At 51.1% G+C, this 10,988-nt stretch overlaps 2 protein-coding genes across 2 annotated transcripts; both read right to left on the bottom strand.

The window, feature by feature from the left end:
- Window positions 1-275: 275 nt before the first annotated feature.
- EI90DRAFT_3064422 (uncharacterized protein) lies at window positions 276-1,696 on the bottom strand. Its single transcript, XM_039060800.1, has 5 exons — window positions 1,492-1,696; window positions 1,301-1,437; window positions 875-1,264; window positions 420-775; window positions 276-339 (listed from the first exon to the last, which is right to left on the bottom strand). The coding sequence occupies exons 1-4, from the start codon at window positions 1,605-1,607 to the stop codon at window positions 429-431; spliced, it is 990 nt and encodes a 329-aa protein (XP_038914279.1). The 5' UTR covers window positions 1,608-1,696; the 3' UTR covers window positions 276-339; window positions 420-428.
- Window positions 1,697-2,861: 1,165 nt separating this feature from the next.
- Window positions 2,862-4,271, bottom strand: EI90DRAFT_3125909 (uncharacterized protein; the record flags this gene model as incomplete). Its single annotated transcript, XM_039063881.1, has 1 exon — window positions 2,862-4,271. The coding sequence occupies one exon, from the start codon at window positions 4,269-4,271 to the stop codon at window positions 2,862-2,864; it is 1,410 nt and encodes a 469-aa protein (XP_038914278.1).
- Window positions 4,272-10,988: the final 6,717 nt, after the last annotated feature.

Raw genomic sequence — 10,988 nt, 5'->3', positions numbered from 1 at the left:
TCTAGCTAACTATACAGCTGGTCACGGAAGAGTCCGATAAACAAATAAGGAAAGAATATCACATGACAATAAGGAAATGGAAACATCGGGCTCTAGACACCAGAAATGGAATCAGAAAAATAAGGAAAAATAAGGAGTGTGTATGAGAAGTGTGTGAGAGTGTGTGCTATGTGTCTAGGATGTGGGGAGTTTGTTGAGCATGGTGGAATCGCGGGATTTGGCTTGTTTATGGTACACCGGCAAATCCCCGTTACATACAGGCCTAGCTCTTAATCGTGGTCCCTCACGATATCCTAAATGAAACCAGCGGCATCGTGCTCAATCCACAAATCCTGGGGACTTTGATGAGAATATATAACGGATATTGCATGAATAAAGAACTCGATGGTATGCGTGATTGGGGCCGAATTTGCATCAACCTAACATCATCAGGGAGGCTTCTTCCTCCACACTCTGGACGCATGTTTACCTACATCAATAGCCGCGATATGAAGCTCATCCAGCAGCGCTGCTGAAGTAAGTCTCAGCACTTCGGACGTGTGGCACCGACACTTCGGTTCTAAGCCCAGCCGAGGCTTGGAGTGGCTCATACATGCGCTCGAGCGATAGGGAGGCCTGGACTCTTTATCTGTGACCTCTCGGCTCGATGATGGCATCTTGTCTAAAACACGCCTGCGATCTTTGTCAACCATTCCAGGCCACAAAACCTGTTCCAGGGCGCCAACTTGGCTGCTGATGTCTCGATCCGATCTGTTCTGACTATCCTGGACTTCATCTGGCATCATTGCCTCGCCAGCTGAATTTATAGGCGCAGGTACGGTCGCGCTCGCCAAGTCTCCGAGTCCAAATCCGACATCCAGCAACTTCGCATCACCTCGATCTCTGCTTTCTGAGGCATCTGTCACTTCTTGGAGAACCAACGGTCGTATAGGAGGATTAGGAACGACAGTATGTCTTGTTTTCACTCCCACCGCTGACTCGTGTGGGCCGTCACTGATTTCACTCACTTCGGCACAAAACTCCGTACTCGACATGCAAACGACTCCCGACTCGACCCCGGACTCCCAGGTTCGAGTTGGACGCTTGTCGTTCACGGTAATCTCACGATCCAAGGCCGGAACTCGCGTGGCCTCAACAGCTCCCTCATCTGGAACTTCGCTAATGAGCTCGTCGCTAAGGCCAGGAGGCCTCAGCTCTTTGACCTCATGCCCTCGTACCCGCGGAATCACAATATACATGTTCGGTCTTCCTGGATGAGGATCCTCTGACTAGCGGAAAAACTCCAATGCGTGGTCTGCACTCGCGTCCCCGACCTTCAAAGCCACCATGTATTCAACATAGTCTGTAATCACGCTTGGATCAAGGCCGTGAGGCCTAAGCTCTTTAGGCTCGACGTCTTGCTTGCTCAAGTTGGACCTCGGAATGTATTTGATGTCACTGAGGACTTTGCAGGACTCAAGGCCGGGAGACTCAACGCGTTGCTTGCTCGACTCAGATGCTAGGTGTGGGGTGGGCTGTCTGACGACTCCAGTGTCTCCTTGAACGATGGGAGAGCGCTGTAGCATTTCTAGCGGGCATGGGTCAACCTGGAACTCGGCGACTGACATGTAATGGGCGACTTGAGTCAATTCGGACTCGCATGCTCGGGCCCCTGCACTCTGATTCGTGCCTGAGACCTTGTCTGGGTCTTTCTCGGGTGGGCGTTCATATCCATCGTCAATCGCATCAGAGGAACAAGCATGCTCCAGCGCTTTCTTGCTGGGATCATTGCTGGCGGCACATTTCGCATTTGTCATAATGTAACCACGATGTATGATAGGATGTTGATGAATCAAATCATGACCTTGTTTTTCGTGTGGCACAAAGGTGGGAACGGCTTCGTGTAAGATAATGAGTCTGACGCGCTCAGCCTGAGGCACATCAGCATCCACTGCGGTGTCGTCGGATTCATATCCAGAATCCCAAGTGAAACCTTCCGTTGAGTCAGTGATTTTGAACACATCCCTGAAGTACTCTGTGTCGTAGTAAGGCACTTCAGACTCGTCACAGCTATGCACTCCTTCATTGTGAACAGTCCCGGCTAACCCATGGGGGAACTCATCACCATAGCGTAGTGGGACTCGATGCTCAACCTCCGAAATTCCAACTTCTTCTCTGCTCAAATCGCCGAACTCAATGTTATCGCGCATGCAGGGCAACTCTAAGACGCTGGCTGGCCCATTCGACTCGATTTTCGGTAACGCTGTCACTCGTTCTGGGACAGGCTCGGCCTTAAACTCAAAGTTTAGCTCAGCTTCCTGTTCTTGCATCGCTCCGGTCTCTGTGCACGCTAGACCATTTGGAGGCTCAAAATCGACGACTGCTACAGTCGGGTCGACTGCCTGGGATGCTGTTGTACTGGACAGCACTGAACTGATGTGCCTCTCATCGCGGGTTTTCCTCAGTGCATGATTTTGCTCAATCTCGAAATGTCCGTGCAGTTTTCGCAGCTCAGAACTCTGGCTATCCTCAGAATGATGTGCAATGTGACTCGAAACTAACCGGTGGGCATCGATGGGTGCCTCTCTGACGGTTCTGGATGGGTTGGACTCGATCCCGGGGTCAAACTGGAACATCTTGGCCACCTTGGCTAACTTGGCGCTTATTCTGCGATGCGTGGGGCTCTGGCCGTGATCAGGCGCCGGAACACACTCCATTGGCTCGTACGATGGACGGCAACAATCGTCTGGAAGCGAGTGTCCATTCGCATCATGCATGACTACTCAAACTCTGAAGCAGGATGAGATTTGGTCGCATTCTTGAATGTGAGCAACACTTCACGCTCGATCTTCGTCACAAGGGCATCTGGACCATATCGAGGCTCACTGGCCGCCATAGGATCGCTGGGAGTCATATCGGATCGTCGCCATTCCAGATCCTGAGTAAATTCCAAGACCGGGAGCGGGCCAAAAAGGTCGTGAGTTTAAAGTCGTCGCACTTAAGTCATTCGGCTCTTTCTTGTCAGCGCGCGCTATCACCTCTGTTGGCTGAGGCAGTCTGGCTTTGCTTGAGCACGTATGAGCGGTCTCAGCCCAATCTGAGGTCTGAGGAGCTAAGGTGACTTCGCAAACTGGTGGATCTGAGATGCGTTCAAGGCCGATAGGCCTAAGCTCTTTCGCTTCTAGCTCCGGTACTTCGACACGGCTCCCTAGTTGGTCACAATCGCTAGCTTCTAGATTCTTAGTGCTGAACCCTGATCCAGACTCGTAATGGGTGGGTACAACGATCGGCTCGGTGCAAACATGACTCAATTCAGTTGGAAGCGCTGCGCTTCTGACTTCAACTTCAACTTCGACTCCAACTAGCACCAAGGGAACTGCCGGGACTTCGCACAACTTGGACTCGGGGACATCGCAACTGGGATATGCAACATGCATCAACATCGTCTTGCGGCTTTCGTCATCCACCCATTCTTGGAGCGCTGGGATATGCCTACGTGGTGGCAAGGCTTCCTCATGGGGAACTGAGCCCTCTAGGTGCTGGGCTTCATATCGTTTGGCCACTAACTCCAAATCCGTGGAATCTGCCATCTGACACAAGCTGGCGCTGTCACTTCCACGGTCCGCCAAGTCATCGACTGGCTCATCGTCACTGTCCTTTCTGGAACATGGGCGTCGCTCGGACTTCACAGTGAAGTCAACATCGTATAGGTCGCCTCGGAGCAGCTCCTGTGCAACGGCTACAACATCATTCATGCGCGGTGGTCGGGTCAAGTCTGACCAAAGACCTTGAGCCCTGAGTTCGTACTTGAGCTCCCGTCTGAACTTTGACGGAAATCCACGGTAAAACAAATCATCGCGGTCAATGACAGTGAGGGCACCCTGTGCCTCTAAGGACTTGGAAATGGCTTCGAACTTGCACAAATATCGGTCAAGGTGATCAAAGGTCTTCATCTTGCGACCTTTTTCTACGAACTTGTGGAGATCCTTGAGGCAAAATAAGGGTTCTTCGTCAACGCCATAAAAGTCCAGCAGGTCTTTCTTGAGCAACACCCAATTTGGGTTTTCGAAACCATCCAGCATGGAAATGAACCTCACTTCCTTCTCAGTGCAGTAAGTGGTCAGAAAATCGCATTTCTGAGCTTCCGTGAAAAGTGCCGCGTCAGCCAGTGACTCGTATTTGCTAAGGAACTCGATGATCTGCCTGCCTCTGAATCGGGGCACGTCTGGGCTACGGGGCATCGGCATGGGTGTGTAAAATATCGGCGCTGCAACAGTGGGACCTATGGCCATCTTGAAAGGTTAAAACAAAAAGGTGAAACTTGCAAATGATTGTGTGGGTCGCTTGGGACCTGTTCTGGTGATACTTGGATGATTCTCTATGCCGCTTGTCGTCCGGCAAGGAGAGGAATCGTAAAATGAGGGTCAAATGGAGGTAAACGGGGTAACACGTTGCCAAAACACGTTGCAAAACTTGGTAATCAGAGAAACTAATGCCGGCTCCTGTGCTCTCTTCGTGAGATCCACCAGGAGTTAACCACTTGAGCAATAAACCCAACCCCCTGTACCTCGTCATGAGATCCGCCATGAGGGACAATTGTGATAAACTTGCTTAAGGGCAGCACGTCGCTAAAACTTGATAACAAACACAGACTCCTGTGTCTCTTCGTGAGATCCGCCAGGAGTGAACAACTTTAACAATAACATGATCCCCTGTGCCTCATCTTGAGGTCCGCCAGGAGAAACAAATGTGAAACTTGCAAAGTCTTGCAGGTGTGGGTGGAATATGTGGATCCGTAGACTTGTAGATCCTTTCTTGTACTTCTTCCTCTTCTTAGGGTAACAAACGGTGTAGATAGTCGATATCCAAATAAAACAAGGGTGTTTCCAAACAAATGAAGGATGTGACTTGCGTGATTGAAAACCTGACAAAGTGGATTATCCCCCCTGTAAGGACCACCAGATTTGTAACGGGTCTATCCAACTAGACTTGTGACAGGAAAGAGGGGGGGATAAGGATCTCACTACAAGTCAGGTCTGACCAAACGTGATTGCAGGTGTCACACCCGCATACGTATCACCCGACGTACTCTGCCATCTGGGGCCACCAGTAGTCATGGGAGACAAGTTCCAGGGTTTTCCATTGCCCTGGGTGCCCTGTCGCCTGTGAGTCGTGGTGTAGCCGTACCAGATCATGGCAGAGTTGGGGGTCTTTTGGGACGTACACCCTTCCCCGGTACAGGATCAGGTCACCTTGCTTCTCCCATTCATCCAACCTTAACGTCCCTTCTCCCAGCTCTCACATGGCCTTTACTACCCTCTTGTCATGGTCCTTCGCCTCACGTATCCTCCCTAGAATACCTGCCTCTTCACCTTCCACCAAGACTGCCTCTGTCGCGTGAGCTTCGAACCAGGCAGGTTGGAGAAGGGTCAGCCCCTCGTTGTTGTCCCTCCCCTTCGGGTGGTCAGCACAATGGGAGAGTGTGTCCGGCTTCCCCATGAGCTTTCCAGGATGGTGGATGAGGGTGAAATGGAAGTGGGAGAGGAAAAGGGTCCATCGGGCTTGGCATTGTAGGTGGGAATCTCCGCTACCATACAAACAAGCCCAGAAATTGCGATTCTGACACCCTGATGAACACCCCATACCCAAGGCACTTCATACATGGTCCCAAATACCATTTCTACCATTTTTCTATTTTTCCCAATTTTTCCGAAGCATTTCCAGCCCTACAGTCAAGATTCCCATGCCTGTCAATGTAGCAGCCACCCAATTCCAGGCATATCTCAAGAACCACTGGATGGATTTGGATGAAATTAGTACTGTTGGAAAGCTACGAGCGAGGAGAGTCCATTCGGATGGCGGGAGAAGGTTGTTGGATGCTCGATTAGGAGGGATACTATTTCCATCATTCATTTTATTGTTTCCGATATTGTTTTCATTGCTTTTATTTGTATTTCCTTTCCATCACTTTCTTTGCTATTCTGTGTCGCCATAGAGGCGTATTTCTATTCTTCCCCTTTGCCCTGCAATTCCTCACTTATAGCGCATATTTTCATGTATGGTACAGAGGACTCCCCCATGAGATGGGACATCCCACCAAGAAGTTTATTTGACCAGTCTAGTGATGCCAGAGTGCGACCAGTACATTGATACAGTATCTCTGACTCCTGACGATAGTCCAGAGTGACCAGGAGTGAGTACTTATTTTGTGAGATTTTATTGATTGTTGTCAGTAGCACCCGGACCACGGCACAGTATTGGCACTGTTGCCACCATCCTTCCTTTCTCCCTCCTTCCGACCCGATTCAGACTCTACCCCCAGGTCCCTACTCTCTTGCCTGGGCAGCTCTTGTGTCTGGTTACAGCGTCGATTCAGCCTCTGGGCCATCCGGAAATAGCTCAGGTTGCGGTGATCGGTGTAGATCTCAACCTTCTCCCTGGCACCTTCTAGGAAGTGCTGCCACTCTTTGAGGGCTCAGATGATCGCAAGCATCTCCTTGTCGTACTCCTTGTAGTTGCATTCTACATCCATGAAACTCTTGGACATGAATGCTACTGGGTGGAACTCCCCATCCGATTGGAGCTGGGAGAGGACTGCACCAGTTGTGAAGTTCAAAGCGTCGCATTCAAGCCTGAAGCAGCTGGAGTCTGAAGGGAAGGAGAGGACGGGTGCAGTGGTGACGGCTTCTTTAAGGGCCAGGAAGGCACTGTCCTCGTCCGGGCCCCAATTCCAGGCCTGAGTCTTCTGGGTCAACTTATGGAGAGGGCATGCTTTCTCCAAAAAGTCCTACCGGCGATAGAAGTTCACGAACCCTAGGAAGGACTGCACCTCCTTCACTTTGGTTGGGACCGGCCAGTCAAGAACTCCACGGACCTTTACAGGGTCCATCGCCATGTTACCCTCAGAGATGACAAGCCCCAAGTACTCGATCCATGTCCACTTGAACTTGCATTTCTTGGGCTTCAGGAAGAGTTTCCTCCAGGGTTGTGGTGAAGATGAGGATGTCATCCATGTAGCAGATGACGACCTCCCGGTTGATGAAATCCTGAAGGATGTCATTCATCATGGTCTGGAAGGTTGCAGGGGAGTTGCACAGGCCGAAAAACATCACCATAGGTTCGAACAACCCCTGGTTGGTTGCAAACGCTGCCTTCCACTCATCCCCATCCTTGATCTGGATGTTGTTGAACCCCCAATGTAGGTCCAGGGCCGAGAAGTACTTGGCGTTGTGGAGGTGGGTGAGAACGTCTGAGATGAGGGGGAGCGGACATGAGTTCTTGACCGTGATCTCATTCGGCTTCCAATAGTCTTGGACTAGGTGTAACGACCCATCCTTCTTCTTGACAAAGGAGACTGGTGCCCCCATCGGGGATTTGGATGGGCGTATATGCCTGTTCTGCAGGTTCTCCCATAAGAACTCGTCCAGTTCTTTCTGCTCGGGTTGTGAGAGAGGGAAGGTCTTCCCCCTAGGTAGCTTCACGTCTGGCACTAGGTCTATGGCGTGGTCCCAGGGCTTTCGGGGGGTAGCTGATCAAAGGCTTCCTAGAGAACACGTCTCGGAAGTCCTGGTAGTGCTCTGGTACCAACATCTCAAACGGCATGGGCTCTGCCCCTGGGTCGTGGGCCTCCTGGGCCATCTGCTGAGAGGGCATTGTGGTTGCTCTCAGGTCGTGCCCCCACCCTGGGGGAATGATCGCAGCATAGATCCCATCCCCAGGCTCTACCGTGAGGTCTCGGTCGTCTCCCACTCATGGCGCCTGCAGGAGGATGGGCAGCAGGACATGACGACCTTCTGTCATGCCCAGTCCACCTCTGGGTTGTGATGCAGCAACCACAAGTGCCCTATGATGAGGGATTGGCATCCCAGGTTTGCGACTGCAAAACAGGCCCATTCTGTATGTTGTCTGAACATCAGGAGGGCTTCCAGTTCCTTGGTTATGGCCCCATTCTCGTTTGGGGTGCCATCGACATTGTGGACGGGTATGGGCTGTGGGAGTGGGGTGGTCTCGAGTTTGTGCTTCTGGACAAACTCAGGGCTCACAAAGTTCCTGGTGGCCCCTGAGCCGAGGAGGGCTGACACTGATACGGGGGCGAGGGAGGTCAGGGCAGTTAGCATCACCATGAGGTTGAGTGATCTGGGGGACTGTTTGGAGAGGACATAAATGGTGGGTGGAGACACTGCTACTTCAGGTGTCAACTCTGGGCGTTTCTCACTTATGTGGGTGGAGGATGCACTTTTCCTCTTTTTCTTTGCGATAACTCGATGGAATTTCTGCAGTGGAGCTGACTCATGCACATTGCGGTATTTACACGGGTTATCTTTTGCAGGCAGCTGGGACGCATCCCTCATCCTGAAAATCCTCCTCTTGGGGGTTTGGCCCTGTCTCTCCCTCTTCTGCTTCTGATCCCTCACCCAATTGCCTCTTCAGCCCTTCCATCAAAGCTTGTAGGTCCTCTGGATGCAGGTGTCGGACTTGGTGGACCTTGGGGTGTGGGCATTCTCGTGCGACATGGCCCAGGGTGTTGCAGTTGTAACACAACCCCTTCCGCCTCTGGTCAGTCCTCGAGCGGTCGAGGTCCATTGGTTGTGGACCTGTTCCAGACATGGGATGGGTTGCAGGGGGGTGCAGGTGCGGGCACAGGTCGTGAGGTGGTGGGTGTGGGCCATGTGTAGGGGGAGGTCGTGGCTGGAGGGGGCCAGGTTGGTAGGAGTGGGGGTCTAGGTGGGGGTGCTCATGGCTGGGTGGCTTGGAGGTGTCGCCATTGGTTGTCGAGGAGGGTGGCCTCGCATTTCCATTCAGCCCAGGTGGTGGGCATAGGGTGGAGACGGTAAATGCTCTTGCAGAGCTGGGTGTTGATTGCTTGCTTGAAGTGGTCAACCAGCCCTATGTCACCCAGTCTCAAGGCAGGCCCTAATATCTCGAACTCCTGGATAACCTTGTCCATGGAGTCGCTCCCCTGATGGATAGCTGCCAGCTTCTGCTGGGCGGTGGCTTCCCGATTTGGGTCCTGGAACATGTCATCGAGTTCCATGTTGAACTCATCCATGGTGAGTGCTGGGGACCCTGCCGTCAGCAGCGAGATTGTGCGCTGTGTTGCCCATGCTCCTGCCGGCCCTCCCTTCATGTAGGACAACACAAAGAGAATCTGGGAGAGGGTGGTGGGGAACTCGGATGTGTGGACGTGGAAGTAGATTCCACATTCAGCTTTGAAACGATCAAGATTGTTAGAACAGGCGGATTCGGACGACTCCAGAGTGGAATCGGAGACTTAGCGTGGAAGGACCTCAGCCTCAGTGACTCATGCGGAGCGCTGTGCCATTGCTGGTTGTCCTGGGGGTCCCTAATTTCGGATCTAGCAGAGGGAAAGTCTCTTGGGGGCATTTCAGGTCGATTTCGGACTGAGGTTACAAGTTACTATGTACATTGTATATAAGGAGGGGTCCGGAATCAAAAGGAGCAAGGGTACTCCAAAAGGAGACAAAGGGAGCTGAAAGGAGGAACAACACCAAGGGTCAAGGGTTTGACTCAATGGTGTTTCCCAAAGGAGGTGAAGGGCCAAGGCCCAAGGAGGAAGGAAGGAGGATGGGAGTGGGGAATGGCCAGCTGACTGAATAGAAAGGAAGCAGCAGCCCAAATAGGAATGAGGGAGAATAGCAGAATTGAATGGAGCAATGCAATAGTTGCAAGGTCCGACGTAAGTCCGGAAAGTCCGAACTCGGAAGTTAAACTCCGGAATATTGGCAAACATAATTAAATGGGATGAGCTAACCAATACAATGGGTATAAGCAGAGGTGGGGTCAAAGTCCGAGGTCGGAGCTAAGACCAGAGGTTCTGGAGACAGAGACACAAATGGGATTCCGGAGCAGAAGTCCGGAGTTTGGGAGCATAGGTGTTGTGTACTTGTCTGGAAGGTGTCGAGGTTGGGGTTGGACCCGGAATGTTCCGGAGTCGGACTGAAGGTGGTGTCAGAGCCAGAGGTGGGATAACCTCTTGGAAGTCGGCAAGAAGAAGGTGACGGAAGGGAAGTAGGACTCCAGAAGTCAGTTTCAGAGTTCTGGGAGCCTGGAGCGGAGGTTGGGATTGTACGGATATGACAGAGATCCTCGCTGGCTCCCGAGAAGGGCATGGGGGGGGCGACCTTAGGTGGCTTGGGTCTGGGGCGGGTGTGGGGGTGGGTGCAGGGGTGGGGGCGGGTGCAGGTGCGGAAGCGGGTGGGGGGTGGTTAAGGACTTGGCTCTCCACAATAGCCTGTAGTTCCTGGAACTGGTGAAGGAGAGAACGAAGGAAGGTCAGTTGGGAGGTTCAAACGAGACCACCACCAAGCTGTTCCCTGGTTCTTTAGTTAGGATGGGGAAGTGTACTAGTGTTATTTATTGTAAATAAAGTACCAATCCGAGTGTTTTGGCTAATTCTATTTTTATGGGTTAGTTTTAAAGTTCCTGGGAATTGACTTACAGATAAACCGAGCCCTGCGGAGCTGTTTCTTTATTGAAATTTATTAATTTGTCTAGGGGTAATTCTGTGTAGCGTTGTTTAATTTGGATTTAAACTTGAATTTAATCTTCTACTTGGTGAAGTTTCAAAGATTCTATTCAGTTAATGAATTTGGATGGTGTCTGGGTGTCCCTTGAGTTCGTTTTATTTTTGTCTTTATTTTATCGCTTGTTTTAACAGTAGCAAAATAACTGTTTTGTGTTTACACTTTGAAATCTGGAGTGTTAACCAGCTCTCCTGTTGAAATATCTACTTAATATTTCTCTCCTTAATTGCTGCCTTTTACTACAGTGGCAATCTTAACTGTATATCACTTTTTCGCACTGGAGTGACAACCAGAAATGCTTGAGAAAAATAATACTCTATTTTCTTACTTCTCTAAGGGGGGCGAAAAGTTGCAGAAAGGGTCTCCCTTTTATACTCCTTGGGTCGCCTTCCTTTTTCACGCTCTACCTTCTATTTACAGGATTTATTTACAGTGTATTTTTCTCAAACTGAATAAAAATGAAAT

This window comes from Cantharellus anzutake (assembly GCF_015039405.1).
Source record: "Cantharellus anzutake strain C23 chromosome Unknown EI90scaffold_35, whole genome shotgun sequence".
NCBI classification, from domain to species: domain Eukaryota; kingdom Fungi; phylum Basidiomycota; class Agaricomycetes; order Cantharellales; family Hydnaceae; genus Cantharellus; species Cantharellus anzutake.
The sequence above is the reverse complement of the archived record's forward strand: the minus strand, read 5'-3'. Positions and strand labels throughout refer to the sequence as shown.